General features: G+C 34.7%; 1 protein-coding gene across 4 annotated transcripts in view; it reads left to right on the forward strand.

Annotated features, from left to right (window-relative positions):
- Positions 1 to 23,336, forward strand: part of LOC110992333 (protein Skeletor, isoforms B/C) — a 42,957-nt gene extending 19,621 nt beyond the window's left edge. The window contains exons 3-15 of one of the 4 annotated variants that reach the window (XM_045633440.1): positions 1,522 to 1,706; positions 2,910 to 3,072; positions 5,239 to 5,366; positions 5,617 to 5,754; positions 14,648 to 14,747; positions 15,017 to 15,201; positions 16,761 to 16,955; positions 17,177 to 17,311; positions 17,926 to 18,082; positions 18,201 to 18,394; positions 20,174 to 20,401; positions 20,679 to 20,810; positions 20,909 to 21,023. In XM_045633440.1, coding sequence (XP_045489396.1) covers positions 1,522 to 1,706; positions 2,910 to 3,072; positions 5,239 to 5,366; positions 5,617 to 5,754; positions 14,648 to 14,747; positions 15,017 to 15,201; positions 16,761 to 16,955; positions 17,177 to 17,311; positions 17,926 to 18,082; positions 18,201 to 18,394; positions 20,174 to 20,401; positions 20,679 to 20,810; positions 20,909 to 20,911 — 1,943 coding nt within the window. In that variant the 3' untranslated portion in view covers positions 20,912 to 21,023. Of the gene's footprint in view, positions 1 to 1,521; positions 1,707 to 2,909; positions 3,073 to 5,238; positions 5,367 to 5,616; positions 5,755 to 10,144; positions 11,920 to 14,647; positions 14,748 to 15,016; positions 15,202 to 16,760; positions 16,956 to 17,176; positions 17,312 to 17,925; positions 18,083 to 18,200; positions 18,395 to 20,173; positions 20,402 to 20,678 lie in introns of those variants that run through there. The other 3 variants (XM_045633434.1, XM_045633432.1, XM_045633447.1) reach the window with 3 other exon arrangements.
- The last annotated feature ends 44 nt before the right edge of the window (positions 23,337 to 23,380 follow it).

The following is a 23,380-nucleotide window of genomic DNA, read 5'->3' on the forward strand; positions in this document are numbered from 1 at the left end:
AAATATTTTTGTGTTGGCATTTTTTTAAACGCAATTTAACAACGTGGCCTTAGTTTAATTAAAAAAGACACCGCTAGTTAAAGTTTGATTTTACTATAACTGATTTCTTTAGTTTAAGTGAGCGTTCAATTATTACGTCAGGAATTTTAGGGATGGGGGGGGGGTTAGTTAGTCAATATTATTTTCGACTTTCCAATACTATACACCACGTATATCTATTAGGTTTAATGAGTCACTGGGTGGTAACGAAACGTTTTACTATTGGGTACAGAAAAACGTTACGGCGCGTTACATGGGGGGGGGGGGTCAAGGATCTCTAAAAATTGAGTGACGTAATACCTGAACGCTCCCTAAATCGTAAATTCTATACTGAAATGTTTTAATTCTATTTTAAAGGCTGTATTTAAATAGAATGTGATAATATTTATAATATATAATAGAAGAGACAAATATCTTAATTTCATGATTAAAGCGTAACAACAAGAGACTATCGTTTCATAATAATACTTGCAACTAATTTATTATATTCTGCACCTCGCACACAAATATAACGGAGATAAAATGCTACGTAGTAATGAAAGGTAAAAATTTAGACAAAACTTTGCGTTTATTTTCATTTCTTATTGAAAAAGCTTATATTCTCCGGTAAACGGGATTCGAAAGTCAAAAGTTAAATTTAAAACAAAGTTCTCTATGATCCGGGGGTTGTGCGAGGAATTTAAAGTTTCCGGAGATGGCAGTGAGGCGAGACGTGAAGTGTCAGCTCGGAGCCAGCAAACTAATCTATCCACTTTACATCTCACAGAATAGAAACTGTTCCGCTGAATTTGCCTTTAAAATTCCCTCGCCATCAGGCGAATTGAAATGACGTCACGTCAGTGCCTTTGGAATATAGGGGTTTGGTCGAGAAATGCGTGAAACAATCGGGTCGCTGATAAAACGTTTATTTGTATAAAATTTTGCGTGAGAACAATATCGGTTGATTTTAAACAATCCTATTCAATAAACACGACAGTATACTGTTGATGTAACAAAGATATCTTTTATCTTTAACAATAACATTGCGGTATTTGCGTGAATGTTTTGAGCGATGGATCCGGAGTTTTATATAATATATATAAAACTCCTATATTCTCATATGGATTTTGTTGTTTTATTTCGCGTATATGTTCTTTAATAATGTACGACTAATGAGCTAAGATTGTGGGGCGCTACAGACGTGTGCATACTATGTTAAATTTAATATAATAAAATAATTAATATAAAATTTTATAACAAACCAAATAACTTCTACTGAACCGTATATAGATTATATCAAATTTCAGTATTCCATCTAAATATTAAACCATATTAGCTCACTTTTTAAAATATATTTCTAATATTAGCGCAAATAAGTCACGTACTAAGGTGAGGAAGCTAAAATTACTATGAAGCATTAGGTATTCACGAACCAACCAGACTGACACATACATACTAATGTAAAATTGTGATCTTTCTTTTCTTATGAGTGTATTTTTTCAGCGGCGTATTTCTATGTTGGGACAAGCAAGACGCCGAGCGCACGAGGCGCTGTGAGACTACGGGATGAGCGTGGTGGGACTAGTCCTCTACGAAAGTACCGGGGAGAGAGTATTACTTTATCATTGCCAGATGGTTCCACCCTTAAGGACTACGCCTGGTTTTCAGTTTGGTGCGATGACTATTCCGTAAGTAGAAAAGCTTCTTTATAATAGTTCCTCTGGCACGTTAGGGAAATATGATATTTTTACGATGCGCGCGCACACCGTCACAAAAAACCGACACCCTGAGTTAGCATAGTCAACATTTAAAAAATTCAATTTCTTTGATTATATAGATATATTTTTGTCATACTTAAACAAACTTTATTTTAGTAGGTAGTGGGATATAATTAAACAGCAAAAACTAAAAGTTCAATATATGTAATAACTTTTTTCTATTGTTAGTGTCATTTTTTCTACAAACGTTAAATAAGGCGAAAGATAATAAGAAGATAACTTTGAAAACATTCTATCTTGTTACGCCACAGAAATATAGCTTCTGACGCGTATACATAACTACATGCACATGTATTTTTTAATATTTCAATTGAAGTCTTATTTAAAAATTAACTATCAGGTCTCTCAGATTTATAAATCTGTTTCGTGATTATTTTTTTCTTTCTAATAGACAAGTGGGTGATCAATCTTCTGTGCCTGACATACGACGTCGACGTTTTGCGTCTACAGACATCGGCATAGATTTCTCACGACGTACCATACGAGCAAGTTAAATGCTCTAATTGACAAAAAGTCCCTGGTGGTGCTATGCCTACAACTGACTAGGTTCATTTAAACGCAGAAGGTTGCTTTTAAATAACTTACTTCACTTTAACTTTAAACCAAACAGAAACCTAGATAAAAAAAAAACGTATATTAAACGAACCCATAATGCAATGGAAAATATACAGTTTAACTTTTTGATAAAACTTGTAAATGTCATGTTAAAACTAGCTATTAATAGGTATATATAAATGCACTATGCATACATACGGTGGTCTCAGGAGAAACGTAAATTTGCTAAGATAAATAGACGAAACTATCGTGGAGTTGGACAAGATGCAGTTTATGTAAACGCTTACTTAATGAACAGTAGCCCGCTTTGTTTGTAGTCCTATAAACTAGCACCGACAGACAAGCCACATATAGATAGCGCCGTGTCTGGGAATTTTGACATTTCAAAAATTCAAAAAAGGAATACCTTCTTTATTTCTTTTACAAATTATTTTTTATCCATATTTGAAATCATATTTGAAATCATATTTCATTTTATATGGGGTCAATATCCTCTCCGTGTTATTACAATACATACACATAGTAAGTTGTAGGTAACTCATTTTTTATTGGTTACAGGTGAACTTTGGTTCGGTGGAGATACCCAAGAGTTTGGAGTATCCCAAACCAGCAAAGGTTGGGGCACTACGTGGAGTACATGGTGTGTCATCGGACCCCATAGTTGTGGTGGATGCGCAGACCCTACTCATCCCTAATTTTTCTTATGATGGCGAGGCGCCTGGTAAGTCAAGTTTTTAACTATCTCACATTTCTTTATCGATGTAAGTAATAAGTGCTTTGGTAACCGTACTGTATGGTAAGCAAGCGTGATGGTGATGTCATATCACAATCTTAAAATAATTTGCGTGTTAGTATTATTTAGGAAAAACTGTATTGTGTTTTGTTTATTATTGCACTAACAATGACATTTTCACCAATGCATTTGTTAAGTAGTAAGAAATCTCACACCTACGACTCAAACTTAAGTTCGAAACAATGTTTTCTAAGGTACATGGCGTAACTAAACAGTACAAGCATTTGTAGACGTGTGCTACGTGGCTAAAGTACTAGTGAGCTACGGGCTACGGAAAGAACTTTGTTAAAATCTAAATATAATTATGTATAATGTGTCCTGCTACAAAAATCAATCCTAATCCTATTATAGGTTTTGCGATACCACAAGCATGTTACATTTTTAAATGTTATCAACTTAAATTAATAAAAGATTTTGTCACTGCAGACTATACGTGTTGGTATGTTCATCACAACTAGCTATTAAGCGAGTCTCAGCTCCTTTATCCCTTCAACAATAAAAAATAAATTGGATTTAAAAGGTGTAAAGGAATGTTGGCGGGCACAAAGACTAGGGATATAGAGGCGATAAAAACGAATGTATTTTCATTAGATGACCTCATTGTGTCATACAAATCTATCAAGTCCCAGTTATGTTGTTTGTTTGTTTTGTACATGCTGCTGCGACATTTTGTTCTAAGTACGATTATACAACACCGAATATTTAATTAAAATTATAGGCCTCATAACGAAAAGTTAAACATGGGATATATTTTTGTTTTTAAATTATTTACATAACCCAATTCGAGTGCTTTTCAGCCATGGTGGTCAAGGGGAGAATCTTTTAGATTTTTACCCGATAAAGTGCAAATAAAGGTTCAATAACATCAAATGTCAAATGTTTTTTGAGGCAACATAAAACAAAAAAGGAAAGTTAAAATAACACCGTTCATTTGTTTTTTATTTATTTACGTCATAGTTATGTCTACTTACGTTATAAGTACTTACTTATGATGATACAGAAATCTGAGACCTAGAATTCAAGAGGTTGTAGCACCTGTGGTTTTTATTTTGTGTAAAATTGCTAACTGTACAAAATGTATTATTAACACTTCAATAAGCGTTATCGCACATAACGAATATTGTCAATAATAATTACTGTAATATGATAATGTTGAGTAAATAACAATTAATTATAAATCTTAATTTGCATACAGATGTTTTAAGTAAATAAACACGTCGAGTTACGTAAATATCAATAAACGACGCCGTACGTGCATTTGTCACTAACGTATACAAGAGTATGAAGAGCATCATTACAAAATTGTTGAGGCTTAAAATTAGCCTTTAAATTAAAATAATAAAACCTAGTTAACGACATATGTGTTTCTATCGATATTGATGTTGCAAAAAAAAAGTTTTACCTAGAGGACTGACGTAGATCTGTGCTTTAGATAGAATAGGTATTAATGAAGGCCGAATGATAAATTTATTAATTTTTATTTGAACTTCTTACTTACATACTTTCATAATTTGTTACTTTTCATATTATAGATGTCTTTATGAATATATATAAAACAAACAAATATCAGTCTCAATAGAAACGAACACAATGATCTTAAATCCCCGATAAAACCGGATAGAGCAAATTATCATTTGATACACGAATCGATGCAATAAAAGGAATCCTATGTGTGACCGGGTAATGTACATTATCCGGATATCGGGGTGTACCCTGATAGGGGGAAAGGGGGAGAGGTCTTATCGCGGCTTCATATTGAATTTCATCCCGTCCTGATGTTGGGATTGAAACAATTCCGATATCAATGCTATTTATTTCAATGATCTATAATGAATACTGCTGTGCATATCATTTTACGTTATTCGTACGAAGTAATAGTGTGTATATGTTATATTTTATCTACTTGTAATAATTATTTTATATTATATTACTAAAATTCTCAGTACTGTGTAAACGTAGCACAAACAGGAATGACATAAATAAAAATCCTTTATTAGGGATGAAAATAAGGTTTAGTTACATTATAATTTACAAAAATGATCTAAAGTTACTTTACATATTGATATTATTAATTAATGAATAAAATTTCTACAGATGCAAAGTTCTGGGTAGGACGTGGCGACAAGCCATCTCCGCAGGGGATCCGAATTCCAGACGAAAATGGGAAAGAGACGCCTCTTCGCAAATATGACAAGAAGACCATTGTGTTAACATTACCAGGGGTATGTCCATTTCCATCACTATATCTATTAATTAAAAATTTATTTTATACGTGATTCATATCAAGTTGGAATTGAGTTCGTTTAGTTAGAGATACATGTATATGTAAATGTAGATGAGAGAAAATGTTTTATTTAGATACGAAGCTGCTAATTTGATCGTGTAACTCTTGGTTTGATTTCATAACAAAACTGTCTGTTCTTCGTTGTTAAATAAATATATATAAATATTTAGATTTTTGTAATTTCGCAGGAGCTGACCGTATTTGACATAGGACACTTTGCAATCTGGTGCGAGGCTTTTACAGTCAACTTTGCCCATGTGACCTTGCCGCGTGCCGTCCTTTCCAACGTCCCGCCTAGCCTCAAGATGCTTGGTGTATCACCACAGGTTTGTACAACATCATCTTGACTTTGACAATTGACTTACAAAACAAATACGTAAAAAGGAATGCAAATTATGAAGCGGCATCCAAAGAAATCATTCAACCCTGAAGAAAGAAATCATTTCATACATATTTATATGTATTTTTTTTTTGTGTTCTCGTTTGTTCTGCAATCGGCTATCAGCCAAAAGCCAGATATTTTCTGAGGTTAATTTGGGTTGGGTGCGATTCTATTCAAGGGCACCGTATGTGTTGTAGAAACTGGATTTTAGATTTGTTTCTCTGGTCTAGATATATTTATAAATTTGCAAACGTGTATTAAAAAAACTAAATAATAGAAACAGATTGCATTGTATCTATAAACGACAAAGGTACAGATTTTATTTGAATAAAAATCTTTTAGGGTTTTTATATACATATTTGTACGGTTGATACTAAGCTTTTTCATATCATACAGGCTAACGAAACTAATAATTAATAAACAGAAGTGGGCCAAGGGTAAACTCATATATTACGTCTCGGCAATCGAACACGATTAATATGCCACAAACAATACTATATACTATATTGGCAAATTAATGCATTGCGAGCCTCGACGCGGCTGCTTTTATAGTCGTTTATTATTTACATTTGCATTAGTGGCTTAAAAATTAATTGAGTTTATTATATTTTTGGTTTCGTATTTGGCGTATTTTTAGTGTACCTGATAACATTATGTTAATCGCTGCGTAAAGCGGAAATTTTAAACTCAGCGCATGGCGGTACAGCTATGGTTTGGAATATTCATATTGTAGCCAGTTTAACATCTATTATTATGGTATGGCAATGGATATGATATGATGATAAAAATTCTGAAAAGGGTATTTGGAAAATTTTTATAAGCTGAAAGTAAACAGTAAAATATTTTTTATTTTATACTAAATATTCCTTAGTGGATTTGCAAAAAATGCTTATTTTTTTGTAATAAATTTGCAACCGTGGTCTTGACAGTTACATGCTAACGTCAAGTTGGGCGTGGAGCCAGCCGTGAAATTGGATTTAGTTAGGATATGGCTAAGGGCGTCTTTGGCCTCGTAGTAAATGCTTTTAGTATTAGGACATAGCTTAGTATTAATAATAAAAAAATATTTCGTATTTTGAGGTGAAACTTCTTTAAGTAAAATTGAGAGTAAAATATTTTACGGATGAAACGTCACGAAGATGTGCAGCGTTTTTGATGAAGAAAAGGGAGATAACGATTTAGACCGTTTAAGAGAAAGTGAGAAAGGGAGATTGAGAAAATTGGTTGTTGTATTCGTTAGTAGTTACATATTACTTTAGATATATACTATAGATGGCAATTTTGTCGCACAACGTCTATAGTAAACGCAGATTTTAAGTATTTATATTATCATTGGCACTTATATATTATGTAAACAGTGTATGTGAATGTAGATATATCTATAAATACGTGCAGTGATTATATACATGACCATCTATTGGGGCTTTTACCTGAGTAATAAGTAATTTAGAAAGAAGTTTCACTTCTCATATGTGTACTTTGTACGTACGCACTTTTTTCATTTTACAACAAGGTCTAGAAGAAGCTGGCTTTATGTAGAGGGTAGCCAAGGCTAGCCATTGATTGTTCTTAATAGAAGTCTTAAATTACTACTTGTGACATATAAATATATTTTGTAAAGCCGTCCTAAAACTGTCTAAAAATGTCTAGTGTTCAATGCTCTAATTAGGACTTATTTGAAGTGGCGAGGAGTGTACTCGAATCGCGAAATGAACGGCGTCGAAGCGGCCGGACCGCTTGGATCTGCTCCAATCATCTCGACGTTAGGCCTTATGTAAACGAGGAGGCTAACTTTAGAATAACTGATATTTTTAAGTACATAACTATTGAATGATACGAATATTTTTTACCATCTATGTATCAATGTATGTATTAACACAAATATAATAATGATTCAGCAAGCCGCTTTAATATCGCAATGCGACAGCCGCTTCAAAACAGAACACAGCAAAATATGAGCGGCCTAGTTATGGAGGGAAAACAATTTGTTGGGTTTGCATTCCCAAATTGCCTCAAAATTATAACATATAATCTGATGATTATTATTAAATAATAATAATAATAATTCGTTTACTGTAACGCCATAACAAGACCAACAGCTTCACAGGCACATTTGACACACGGAAGTGTTAACTTTTCTTGTGAGATGAAATATAACATATATTGTCGTCCCTATCGGTGATTTGAAGCCAATAGAACTACAGTTAAAAATGCTAACCATTATACTAATGATACGGTTATTTTATTTCTTACAAGCTATTGACAAAAAAAATATGTTTTTATTAATGCATATATTCAAGATATTATTGTATATCATACAAAGCAGTCAGTGTTTTTATGTTTAGTAAAAAATAGAATTTTAATGACGCTTCGACTATGCACTTTGTTAAAAACCTTGAGATTGCTTCCGAATAAATTTATATTACTCTTAATAACAATGTGAACGGGTCTACGTTTTTGACTATTTTCAAATAAGCAAATGCTTAAACGAAAACATATCTCAATTAAGCTTTGAGACAAAACTATAAGATTTTGGAAAGCATTTTCTCAACATAGTATTTGTTTCTTTAAGTAAAAGTTCTAAAATAAAATTTACTCTTAAATTAAGTCTTACTTAAATGTTCTTTTAGAATTGCTCGTGTTTGCTCGGCTTTACTATAATAAAGGCGCGGGGCCAAATGTTCCTTACATAAAAACTTTACATCCACCCCCACTCCCACTCCCTTCGCAAATTGCTTCGTTGCAATTGTCTTCATACAATATGGAGCAAGTTCCACATTACGTAATAACACTGACGATACTATGAAGTCGTAACAACATTAAACGCGCATCGTAAACGGAATACAAGAGATTTCGTGGGTTTTGCATTTATAATTAATTTTAAGATCCCGATTATTTACTTTAGAATATTGTTGTATATATTTCCATTACCTCTTAGTTGAGGATGGAGGAGACACAACTTTATAAATGGTTAACAGACAAAAAATCTTTTTTTTTTACTTGGGGAAATGCATTGCGCATACCCTTCCGCGGCGCGACTGCTTAGTGCAGAAGTGTTATTTGGGATTCGCTATTGTGCATACCCACTAAAACCCCAAGGTGCCACCAACAATCGCCTTATGCGGGATGCGGTAACAGCAGAGCCTTATCCGCTTCCCGACATGCGATGCGGCGGACAAGACAAAAAATCTAAGTATACTGTACTTGATATATATGAACATAGCAGATTTATATAAAGAAGTGCTAACTCTCATGTAATGGAACACGTTTTATATCTTTAAAAATGTGATCCATACGTGCATTTTTCTGTGAATAGCAGAAGATTTTGTGAAATTTCACCGAGAAAAGTGCAACGTGTTTTCCTTTAACGAGTTTCACAGGTCTTATGAGATGTTTGTCGTTACCATAACATTACCTAACTCGTCAGCTGAGTGAATCTAGAGTATAGATCATGTCTAGTCTAGATAAAAATGTTTTCTAGCAAGCAATACGACATCCTTTATGTATTTTTAATCTGTTGAGATTTTGCTTTCGATATCTTTCAAAGAACGCTACATCTACATACTACGTTTGTATCCATGTATTTATATAATCTGTCCAGAGTTGATGCAGGATAAATCGAGGCTTATATTAATTATCTTATATTAAGAAACGTACCACTAAAATTAGGATATTGTAAGACTTATTTTATTCCGAGGACGACCGAGACTGCTTACAAAACCGCAGACAAAAGGTTATAACTCTTTATTGAATGTTGAGCAGTTTTTGCATCAATAGAAGTTGGATATTAATTGAACGATAGATTAAGGCCAACGGGTTCATTTGTGTAATTCATTCTCTCACGTCGGTTCTATTAGACAACTTAGCTTTGAATAGTTTATATTTAACCTTTATATTTATATTTTGCGAAACTTGAATATTTCTCAATATCGAAGCAAATTTTGTGAGGTAATCGAATAAACATCTCCAATTAGTTTTGCGGCCGCTGACACCTCGCACCGACACTCGACACTCGAGAGCGTTAAACAGCCTCTTTAATCAATTCCTCGAGATTTTGTAAGCAAATGTTTTGTAACCGCGTGTTGTCTTAGCTTTATTGTATTAACTTTATTTATTTAGTGTATATTCGAGGCGCACAATTCAGGATTCATATAAACACGGCGCAGTAATTTTTTGACAAGGTATTAAATTAGATAAGTTTTAAACAAATGACCTCATTCGCTTTAAGCTTATTAGTCCGGTAAAACCGGTCGCTTAGCAACTAATACCCATCTATCACCTCCTTTCCTCATCTCATCCATGTATCCTGTCTTGAGCGGAGTTTCCTGTTGCAGAGCCGCAACAAGCAGCTGTCGGCGAGTACCCCCCGCGAGACCAAGGCACGTGGAACTCGGCCCATACCCCGCCTCGAAGCCACGACCTACCGTCCCTCCCGGCTTGGTGCTGCACTTCCTCTTTTAGACCATTCCCCCGCACCCTCACATCTACAACGTCGTGCAGATCAATATGTTATTAAACAAGACAATAAACCTACAGAGAACAAAGAGCAAAAAGTTTCCACTGAACAACCAGTTTCGAAACCTTCTTCAGAACCAACGTCATATCAAGAAGATACACGAAAATATGAAGTTGAAATTGAGCCTCAGACATTTACATTGTTGTATCCGGAAACGCAGGAGTTATTAACTGAGCAGTATTTTAACGAACAGAGACGTAGAGCTCTTCAGGCTCAGTACTTCGAGTTACTGCGACAACAAAGAGATTTTGATTTACGAAGTGCCTCTAATAGTCCGCATTATGTACAAGATGGCCACGTAGAACAGGCACGGCTTGCCCAACATTATCAAGGGGTGCCTATAAGCGCTGCTCAGGACTACAGATTTGACCTTGACCCGTTTGGGAGGTCTCTGTAACCCCACCGGCTGGTGTTGCCTAACCGCCCTTCTCCTCTCACCAACTGACCTCGCTCGTCCCGTTCCATCCGACACTAGCGATGCGTTCACCTATGCAATGAGGTTCTTTGTATGAATCTTCATGTCATCTAGCGTAACTAATTGATTAAAGATCGTGATAGTCTTGCCTCCTTATCCTTGAAATTGTGAAGTGCGTTAACTTTTGATAGAATTACACACATAATGTTTACGGTTACACGTAGATTTACCGCATACATTGCACTGCCAGTGAAGAGTGATATAATAGTTATATCATATAAAATATTATTTTAGGATAGTCGTAAAAGTTTTCAAGCGCCTTCGTAAAAAGGTTTTTTTTTAAGTTGAGTACAGATGCTCTTATGCGGGGACTATTTTTTTTATATTCCTATGAAAATATTTTGATTTTTGATTTAGTAAAAAGTTATACCGTGTTGAAGAAAATTATACTTCTACCAGACTTATTCGTAAATCGATTCCTTTTTGTAACATGACATTAAACATTAAATAAGTTAGTCTTGTTTCATATTTGACTTTCAAATTATCGTTAAAAACTTAAATAAACATATGCAAAAGTTGCTTCGCCATACCATTATCTTGGAATACTATAAGAATTAAAGATATTCTTGCCTATATTATGTAGGCATTTAATGCTGCACGGCTTACATGTAGATAACATTATATTCTGATGTTAATTATTATGATTATAGCTGTGTGAGGTCTAGTGAGTTTGTAAGCCGCACAGTGATTGCTCTATTAAGTCATAAATTATAGAGATGTTCGCTTCATCAGATTTTCATGAGAAAACATACCTAACATTATTGATTTTTGTTGTACACAGCTCTGAAATCGTGTTGTTATTGATGAAAATATATGCACGTGCACAATTGGATCCATTTCATATTGTGCGATTTCAAAGTTTTTACATAACAGCAGTTAATATAATTTATCTCCGATAGCTTATTGTTTATTTAGTTTTGAAATATTCAAATTACTTAAGAGTGCCGTGTTACAGAGAAAATCAAGTATGTGTTCGTGGTATGTGAATCTAAAGACAACTGTACTCTTTGTGATATCAAATAACTGTAAGTTGTTACTATTTTTCTACATTTTATATTATAGTTTGTAAACTTATATAATAAACGATAAATACTCATAGCAATAAAGCTTGGCGCGCACTTCTCGTTTCATTTCTATCCATTACATTTAATGCTTCATGAAAACACGATAAATTGTTTCTAAGAATTATAAAGAAACTTCTCTTTGAAAAATACTTTGAAACGTATATTTCTAGTTGAAGAAAGAAGTTTTAGATAGTTTAAATTTGAACAAGTCGAGATGGTTAGTTTGCATAATTTAAGGATTTGTTTTTATTTTTCAAACAGTTCAAATATATATTATCAGAAACTTCGGGTTTTTGATGATGATGATTGACGATAGCGACCAGGTTAGTAATGTTTTTATAAATATAGTTTGATTGATGAATGATGTTGAACTATTAAGTACTTTTAATCTTACAAACGTAAAGGTGCGTAAAACAATATACGTTTGATAAATAGCGCTTATTTGGGAACTAAATAATTTTTCACTAGTAAAAACTCACTGAAACACTAATAGTTATAATAGGTTTGAAATATACGATGCATACCAAACACTTCATTTGCGAAACAATTATCTACATTGTCACAGTGTAGGCTTCATAATAAATAAGTGAGCATGTAGGGCAGTGGTCGCACAGAATAGGATCTATATAATGTATAATTCCAAAGCGAATTGGCAACGACTGTAGTTTTATTATGCCCGGCTTTCGAATAGTACTTTCTAGAAAAACTGAATTAGATTTATTACTTTTTATTCATCTTTCTATGTTTTTATTGCTCAACTAGATTTGTATCAAGAATTATTTCGAAAACACAAGGGTCTTTATTTAAGATTTTAATTTTAATCTTTATTTAAGAACTACGTCTTAATTGTATTTCCTTGTAAGATGACGTTATTAATAGTGGTAATGCCATCAGATTAGCTAATTTTTAATTCAATTGTTGAAATTGCCTGATCTTGGACTTGAATTATTTTTATATTTAGGTACTATAATTATTATTAAGGTGATCACCCTACTGACACATGATTTTTTTATTTGAGGCATGGCGGTTTCCTCACAATGTTTTCCTTCACAGCGAGTAAGTGTTAAAATTCTACACACACAGACAGTCCATTGGTGCACAGCCGGGGTTCAAACATACGACATTAATGATGACAGTATTACGCTGAAGCCACTCAGCCAACACAACTCTAGCTTGATGCTGTATGCTTAGTTTGAAATTATTCATGTTTTTGAAGTGAAACTTCTTTAGGTTCATAACAGTAAAATCTTTGATGAAACGCAATAATAATAATAATATTAACGTCAAGAACTTGTGGTTTGTCTATTCGTTTAGTAGTTACTTATTAGAACTTTAGATGGCAATTTTCTCGCATAACATCTAGTGCACTAAACGAAATTGTTTTATTTATTGATATTATCATTAGGATGTATACAGTGTGAATATAGATATAGAAAAACAGAGTAATAATATACTAGTAATAATTAATTTACAAAGAAGTTACACTGCTGACATAGTACGTTCTATATAACTTAGTAAGTTCTTACTTTTTTTTAAATCACTATATCTTAATTGTTATGAGGAATAGTTTGTGTATGCGTGTGTATTATATGATGTTTGTATAATGATCCCATCTTCACTGTAATTTAGAGGTCTAAATTCCTTTTTTAAGAAGTTAAGCAAATTGACAAACGTAATAAAGGACTGAGTTATAGGTTCTGTACGCATTGCGGAGGCCCAGTGACCCAAAGTGACCCGATTCACCCTCATGAATAACTTTACGCCATAAAACGAACCAATATCTGTCTCATACTAAACTTCATATTTATATTCTTAAATTATATATGGATTTGCATTTTCTTAAAACCGACGTCAAATTTGCATACATACAACATACTTTTAGAGCTTTTGAGGTTTTTAACATAGTTATTGTATATATAATTGAGAATCTCTCTGGCAAGTATTGACAAAAAAATTAAAAGGAGAATTTAGTTTTTAACTTTTGTCGTGTATTTTATTTCAAATAAATCTTATTTGAGTAAAAAAAAATAGGTATATTTATGGGTTTTCCTTAAAATTCTATTAACTATATTCAGTAACTAACTGCAGTTTTAGCAATTGACAAATGTGCATCACGTGCAAGTTTGTTTCATAACAGGTTGGTTATTGCATTTTATTTTATCTACCCCTTTTTTTCTTAAACAAAAAAAATTACATAAACTACAAAAACATACACAGAAAATTATCAAGGTTACCAAAAATCAATACACTTTAAATACCTATATTGACTTTTTATTAATCATTAAACCACTAATTAATAAAGGCATGTTGGAGAAATCGGTAGACGAAACCAAGTGGTAACTATAGTACCGATGTGAACTAGAAAACCTGTCGCCAGATAGTTATTACCTCAAATTGAGGTTCCGCCGACCCGAGGCAAATTGGCCGCCTTTGTAACATATAACCTGGTTACGTGTCTACGTATATCTATTTAGACCACTTCGTAGACTTATTGACACTTCAGTAATAAAGGGAAATGTCGAGAGCGCTTACGTAATTTCATATTTAAGTGCCATGACATAATAATTTAATGCTTATTTTAACTTAAAATTAGTTTTCATAAGAATAGCACTTGTTATCTATAAATACTTTAAAACTTTACAAAGATTGAGGTATACTGTCTGCCAGATATGTTTTAAACACATAAACATTAATCATATAATTTCATCGTAATCGATTTGCATGTGTGTTTTTTAATTTTAATACGTTTTAATAAAATAATAATCTATATGTTTTTTTTTAGTCAAAGCTGAACTGTGAAGTATTATATGATGACCTGGCATTCGAAGTGAGGTGGGCGGTCGCTGGGGACAGTGTCGTCATACAACTCGTCGCTAAACTAGGTAAAAAAATTAAAACATAACATATCCTTTATGGCATAGTAAGGTTTTCGTAGGTTAGTTGAAAACATACAGGTATAACTCGGAGATTTTAGTTCAAAAAATTCTAGTTGACAAATAAATGGAAGTCCTGAAACGGATTCTGTGAAAAAATATCTTTGTAAAGACATGTTGAGTAATCCATTGCCCAAAAGAAAGCCTTAAAACATTTTTTTACCTAAAGATAAATCTCTAATTTAATTGCGATCTAATCATCCATCGTTAATTTTCAGAGGACGGTGAATACATGTCGTTCGGTATTTCGGGCCATCCAGAAAAGTCCCAAATGATTGGCGGTGATATTGGTGTGACTTGGATCGACAAGGAAACGCTAAAGGGCTACGCTGACGACTACTTCCTCGAGTCCAAGAGCCAATGCGCTGGTAGACACGGATCCTGTCCAGATGAAGTTTTTGAAGTAAGCTAGTTATTAAGTAGGGCTGACAAAAAACAAGATATTGGAGTTGTCATAGGTTCGTCACGTGGCGAAACAGGCGTTTGTATAAAGGCAAATTGTAAGGATGCATTTAAAAATTTTCCTAATTGACTTAAAGACGTCAGAATTATATTCCACTAGCGACCCACCCCGGCTTCGCACGGGTGCAATGCTGATACTAAAAACACTACAGAAAAACTGTGAACGTTGTATATAAAAATGTGGGTTATCCATAAGAGATAGACATATACCATCACGGACTTTTCTGTAGACCTTTTTAATGTGTACAATACTTAGTACATTATTTTGATAAAACTCGTAGGGTTCAGCCTGCGTTTGCAATGTAAGCTGAAAAAATGTAATTATTTACGACATCACATTAGGAACCTCAAAAATAACAGTACTTCTTCACTATTTAATGGATATTGTTCCTAACTTAAACACAACAGTTTAAAGAATTCATTAGGCCTAAGACTTAGTAAAACGTAGCAGAAATGTTTTAGCTATTTAAACCTAAGTCAACTTTCATACGCGGTGCGAAAATATCTACAAACTAAGTTTAATTTAATTAAAACGACTTACGAATACTTCACCTAATCTTAAACAATATACAGTTCATGCGGTTTACTTCCAAACATATTCGTGGAATTGCGACATTATGAGCTACGACGCAGTTCATACTTAACTTTATACCCTGTGACGCAACAATAAACATAATTTTACTTAATACATCATACCAAGGACTGCCTTAAGATGTAACATATAGGGCTTATAATTTTGTTTAGTAATTCAATAGCGATGGCTGTCAAATTAAGTTAAGGTGCTCGCAGCTAAATATTACTAGTCGATAATAATCTCGGCTCTTGCCTCGATTGAATTAAACCATATTATATTGAGATTGGATCATGTGTGCTCGAGACCTCGCTAATGGCACATGACGGTTTCTCAATCTTAGATAGATACGGATAGAGTTTGATACGGAAAATTAATGTCTCCATGTCAAAAGTTATGGGTCAAACTAATCAGGCGCGTCGTTTGATAGGTTGAGCGAAACTCTGTACTAATTTTTTTTAACTCAAGTCTACTATTTTTTTTTGTCAGATACTTAGAAGTAGTTACAGATGCTGATTTTTTTTTCTGATAGAATTTGATTTAACATAGCTCAAGACGAGATTGTGTCGTCAACGAATTAGAATATGGACCGTACGCTTTGATAACTCTTTCGCCGCCGGGGCGTGACGCCGTGACGAACATTTTTATTATAATATATTTTATATACTAATGGTGCTACAACCTTCTCGGTCTGGGCCACAGATTTCTGTATCTATTCCGTGATCAATTTGGTGATCAACCTTCTGTATCTGACATACACCGTCAACTTAGGCATGCCGGTTTCTTCATGATGTTTTTTTTTAGTGAAAGTCTATTTGTGTACAGTTGGGGATCGAACCTACAACCACAGGGATGTTAGTCGTTGAAGCCAACCCTGGTGTGTACTATTATATATATAGATTAATATGAATTTAATCGTATTTTCATAGCCACACTCAGGCTCCATCCGTCTTTTGAATGCGGCACTAGTCAACGGGTATTCGATAGTGACGTACCAGCGACCTCTACGGGCTTCCGATAAACTAGACTTGCCTATATTTACAAACGCATCGCAACCGATTATCTGGGCTATAGGACCAATTAACTCGGCGGGCCAGGTTTCCTACCATCAATACTTTACTAAGGTTTGTTATTTTAAAATCATTATACAGTTACAAATTGAATAAATTTATTTATTATGAAGAAAGTTATACGGTTTAACGCTATACTTTTTGAAATGTTAATAGAGTAAATACGATAATATTTTACAGTTAAAGATGAAACAAATGAGATTGTTATCGTAGATTCAAATTAAATCACGAGAATCAAATTAGCTCTGAAAAAAAATACCATGTGTCCATTACAGGGTGACAAGTTCTTGGAGTTCGGTCGAGCTCCCTTATGGAACTGTCCAATGCCGGAAGGAGAAGAAGACGGGTCACCCGAGCTTGCTTCACCTACCACCAGACCCCAGGAGCCAGACCGGGAAACCAGCTCACAGGTCTGTTCTCTCCATATTAAAATATTCATAAATATTCAGGAATGAGATATGATTTTTTACTTAAATCTTTCGGAACGTTGCTAAACTCAATAAAATAATTTTTATGTTTTAAATATCAAGATGTTCTATGTATGTGTATATACAATATTTATCTTATAAGTATAGTAAAATAAATTCAGTTTAAATTTGTATCATTTCAACCTGCAAAGAAGTAAATGTATTCATATGTTTATCGTACATAGAATGTTCTCGGTTTCAATTTGAATGTTAAATATTTCTATTTTAGATATACCCTTATAAGCTTAAAACACATTCAAACAACCTCTATAAAAAATCAAACATTCACCTGATAAGTCTTTATCAATGTTTGTGCAAGGCACCACAATTAATTAAAAACATTTTTATAATTAAAGTTTTACAGTATTGAATAAATTTTTGTTTATATGAAAATGGCGATTATTCAGAATATTATATACAAATATCGATTAGTAATTCATACTTTAGCAAAAAAAGAAAGAACACACTTCATTTTTACATCCAACTCTACAGAAACAATATAAGTAGCTTGTTTTAAACTAGGGTTAAGCCCATTAACTATGTAATTATTCCTTTAGGCTGTCATCAAGCCAAATCCAGTTCCTCCTCCTGCGCCTGTCGCCAAGTCTGTCCCCTGGGAGATCCCCGGAATAGAATGCTATGAACCACCAGATGGTGTTTTTTACGCTCAAATGGGACCTACAGGTGGTAAACAGGGATACTCCGCTATTACGGGTATGTTTCATCAAGTTTTATTACGATAATATTGTTACATAGAGATTGGTAATTTTAAAATACATTAAATTTTGGAATTATTTCTTTATTTTATACATATTTATACATTGCATTCTAGGCCATGTCGGATGGGGTATATCGTGGTACATTAACGGTCTACTGATACCAGAACTGACTCTTGTGCGAGGGAAGAAGTATACTTTTGTTGTTGAGGGAGGCTCTAACTCAGCTGAGCCGGCACGATTTCATCCATTTTACATCACTAATGACCCGGTCGGAGGGTATTTCCACAAGAACGATGCGGAGAAGAAGGTGAGAGATAGTATTGTCTTTTATTTACATAACTTTTACACATTTAAAGAAAAACACTTTTTTAACGGATTATAGATATGTATTATTATATTTAAACTTATAATTATTTGTACATAATTTTAAATTTAAACCGACGTTTCGCGTGCTTTACAGCGTGCGTGGTCACGGTGACTGAAGACAAAGGTGTTAAATGTCAAAAAGTATTACAGCTGCAGAAAATGTTGTGTTATCTGTATTTATTTCCCCGGAGTTGGTATCGACTAAAAGATGTAGGGTTTTTGCAGAAATTGCTCACGGTGTCCTCCATTTTCGCGGGTTGTTTATTTTGAGATTTTAATTTGGATATTATTGGATCCCAGGTGTTCGATAATTTTAGGCCGTCCTCTCTATTGAAATTGGCGTGTTTTTTGATTTCAATGGCTTCGCGTACCAATCTTGGGAAGAATCTTTTTTCTTTCGCAAGTACTTTCGGTTGGTCAAAGCGTATGTAGTGATTAGGCCTATCTAGTGTGTGTTCACAGACTGCTGATTTTGTGTGTCGTCTATGTCTTATGTCCGCGATGTGTTCCTTGAGTCTGCTGGACATATTGCGTTTAGTTTGCCCTATGTAAGACAGGCCACAGTCGCAATCCAGTTTGTATATACCTGCATCTTGCAATGGGGTGTTACTTTTGATTGGTCTTAGGAATTGCTGAATCTTCTTGTGCGGCTTGAAAATTGTATTAATGGAAGCTCGTTTTAGGACCCGGCTAATTCTATCTGTAACTCCCTTCACATATGGCAGGTAAGCTGGCTGGCGAGGAACTGTTTGTGTCTTGTTTTTGTTTCTGTGATGCAGCCGGGGGATGCGCAACTTGTTTCGGTGTAGCACCTGTTTGACATGCTGTAGTTCCTCCTTGAGGTGGGCCGCATCACAAAGACGTTGGGCTCTCTGAAACAAACATTTACCGACAGAGAGCAGTTGTGACGGGTGGTGGTGGGATTCACCATTGAGGTACCTATCTGTGTGGGTTGCCTTTCTGTGTATTGTGTGACCTAGTGTGCCATCTGCTTTGCGTATAATTAAAATGTCCAAAAAGGGCAGACAGTTGTTGTTTTCTTTTTCAACAGTAAATTTAATGTTCTTGTGTATTGAATTTAAATGCGCTAGAAATGTAGATATTTTGTCATTGGGGAGTACTACAAATGTGTCATCGACATATCTCTTGTACAGTCTAGGTTTAACCGGGGCATTGGCCAAAGCTCTCTCCTCAAAGTCCTCCATGAAGATGTCAGCGACTATAGGTGACACCGGAGAACCCATGGCTACTCCATCAACCTGCACATAGAACTCATCTTTCCACATTAAGTACCCTGATGTGAGACAGTGTTTTACAATATCTACATAATCTGGTGACATGTTCTGTTCCTTAAGTCTTTTTGAAATTATATCTAGGCAGTCATTTAGTGGTAAGTTTGTAAATAGTGACTCAACGTCAAAACTCACCATAGTTTCGTTGTGGAGTAATTTGAGATCTCTACATGTTTCCACAAAATGGTAAGAGTCCTTGACATAAGCACTAGTGTGCCCCCTGAGAGGGGATAATATTGATGCTAAGTGTTTGGCTAATTTGTATGTGGGTGAGTCGATATGACTGACTATTGGTCTTAAAGGATTGTTGAGTTTGTGTATTTTTGGCAATCCATACATTTTTGGAGGTTTTACACAGGCAATCCAAAAATGTATGGATTGCCAAAAATACACAAACTCAACAATTTAATTTTATTTATCTCGTGAAGGGCGTTGAAATATATGCGGGAGTACGTCGCACGCGCAGCGGTGATCTAATACCCACGGGCGTGGGTCGGCTTTGCAACTGGACTCCAGATTCAGAAGGTCCAAGTGCCGATGAATACCCCAGTTTCGGTGCTTACCAGCGGTCTCTCACACTTGTTTGTGAAGAAGGAAACCCGGGTGTAGTCACTTGGATCCCAGACAAGAATACTCCGGATACTGTATACTATCAGGTACCATTACATTACAATGGTGTCACACATTTATCTAATTTCTATTTCACTGTGAACTCTAACACTTTTTAACTATGTCATGTTTATCAAATAATCAGTTCTTAAAGCCATTCTGGTCTCATATTGAATTGATTTCCTTTCTGTATATAATCCATCCATTTTCTGTTTCAGCTCTTCAAATCTTCTTTCGCATGAGGTTCTATTCAATAGATGGTGACGATTATATAGATTTAATTGTATATTTGTAACGTGTTATTCATTTTTTTAATATTTTCAGTGTTTCACACACCGACATCTTGGTTGGAAAATAAATATTGTTGATGAGTGTGACGCCACTGAAGCCGAGGAGAGTCGGGTTGTAGAGAGCGTAGCGCTGCCTACAGATCTACTTGGTGAAGAGTCAATACAGGTACAGAGTCGCGTTAAACCGGATTCTAGCTTTTTTGATCATCGCAAGAAATTCGAAAAAATAATCAATACGAAACAAAATTATAACGATTTCAGTAGTAATAATGGTGAAGGCGGTCTCAAAGGAGAAATTTACCCTGACCCCGATAGAAAATTATATACGAACGGACACGAGTATGAATTGCCAATATCTCATGGACAAATTAAAGATGTTATAGAAGCAGTGGAGAGTTTAGAAGAAACAATGAATGGCGAGCTCCAGAGAAACTCCACTAATCCACTAGCTCCACAACAATACCAAGTATATGAAGATGTTAAGGAAAGCTTTGCCTCAGAACAACCGATAAGAGGTGATGAATACGTCATTGAAACCAGCAAAGTACCCGAAACTTTTATGTTGCCTCCGAACCAAAAACCGCAAACACTTCATGCTGTTATGCGACCAAACTTACAAAATAAACCAACGGGAAATATGCGACCACCATATAGGCGTCCAGCTCCACCTGAAATAAAACTACGTAGGCCCTATCCTGCCTACCCGAAAAGCAATTCAGGTTATCCGTTACCAATGCCAAATCCACATATATCTCATGGAGTCCCAAAAAAACCAAACAAGTACCCTAATACAAGACCACCAATGAATGGAAATAGACAGACACAAATGCCGAATATTCCTCCAATGAAAGCTATGCCACCGCTTCACCCCCATAAAGCTTTCTTTCAACAGGCACCAAAACCTGCACAAAAACCGACAAATAACTTAGCACAGTCGATTATTATGGGCAAACCTAGCCACAATGTGCCCGTGCCATCTCAACAAAGTCAAACTTTAAGCTTAGGCCGCACAGACATAATAGCAAATCAAGTTGTTAAAAGTCAGATAACATTACCTGGATCATCTAATGACGCAGTACCACAACAGAGCACACAGCAAACATATTTCACTAAACCTGGACAAATAATACTTGGTAAACCTATGGACCACCCGATGTCACTGGACCAGCATATAGCATTAATAAGTCAGCAAAACGGGTCTCCTTCGACCCTTGAACCTGAATATCATCAACCTACAGTAAATCAAGTTAAAGTTGTAGAACAATCACATTCTTCACAAAATGATGTTAAATCCTCTGATTTTATTGGTCAATCTACAGACACATCTTTCCCTCCTGCCCTGAATACTGGTTTCAAACCCGATTCCATAGTCATTGAAAGTGGTTTCAAACCCATAATAAGGGAACCTCTAATGGCAAGTGAAGACAAAATTGCCGAATATGAAGGCAATGCTAATAGACGCGAAGACACTGACATTGAAGAAGACTATGAAGAATCACCACAATATATCAACACCAACCATGCATATACGAGCGATAAAATCACAGAATCTTTTGAACCCATGTTCATTCCATCTCCTCCGGATCATCTGCTGTCAACTAATGATAAAACAAAAGAAATATTTCCAAAAAATCACGCCAAAGAAGATAGACCACATCCAGTTTATGTAAAGACTGAGTCTGAACTGAATGCTTTATTCAGTAAACAAAATATGGAAAAAGAAGTTGGATCTGATTTAATAATGGAGTCAGATAGAATCAGACCAAGTTATTTACCGCCAGATCCTAAAATACCAAAGGAACACTCACAAAAGCTATCTAATGATCAAACGTTTACAACATATGATGGTAAAACAGTTTCCGCAGATACTTTAACTAGTATACCAGATATAAATAAAACCCCCGTGAAACTTTTTTCAGCAAAATTACCAGCTAATACAGAATTGCTATTAAAGAGACCACAGTTTGGCCCATTTTTAGGTGAAATACCGCCACAAGTAATGGAACATATAAAAAGAGACGGAGTAAGTGCACCAATATCCAATTTCAAGGATACTCGGACAACTCATTTAAAGTTGGTAAATCCTTCTCATAAACTTGAAGAAATAACCAGTGACTTGGAAGCAGAAGGAAGTGAAATAAAAGAAAAAACAGCAAAAAGTAACTCGGATAAAAACAACGAAGATGAAGATTTGGAAGAGTATGAAGAAGATTTAGACACAGATGAACAATCACGGACAAAACGTGACACTAAAGCTGCACAGTTTGAGAGAACTGAAATGGAAGAACAGAGGCAAGTTACTGAAAGATTGAGTAACAATAAAATGAATCAGATGGAGTTTGAGGAGCAATCGACTCAAGCTAATAGCTCCGTAACTCACGACTACTCGACGAGTTCAATTGTGCAGCTTATTCTTTTAATATTATGGTATAAGGTGTGCTAAGAAATAAGTGAGTTATTTATTTATTGGTTTAAATTATTGGCTTGCCATCAAATGCATTTCGTATGTAGGCTGTGGCGTCTTTCGCACATGCGACAGGATCGCGAGTAGTCGCCACCAACTCTTCAGGTCCCTGACTTCTATTACTCGATTACCAGCTTTCGCGTAATGCAATTCAATACTCTGTTAGTTTTAAAGATGTTGTAAATATATTTCTTTTATTAATTTTAATAAAGTTAGTATTTAATTTTATAATCGTGTCTTATTGTCAAAATAATCATGTGACGCTAAAACGA

The sequence above is a fragment of the Pieris rapae genome, chromosome 2 (assembly GCF_905147795.1).
Source record: "Pieris rapae chromosome 2, ilPieRapa1.1, whole genome shotgun sequence".
Classification (NCBI taxonomy): Eukaryota; Metazoa; Arthropoda; class Insecta; order Lepidoptera; family Pieridae; genus Pieris; species Pieris rapae.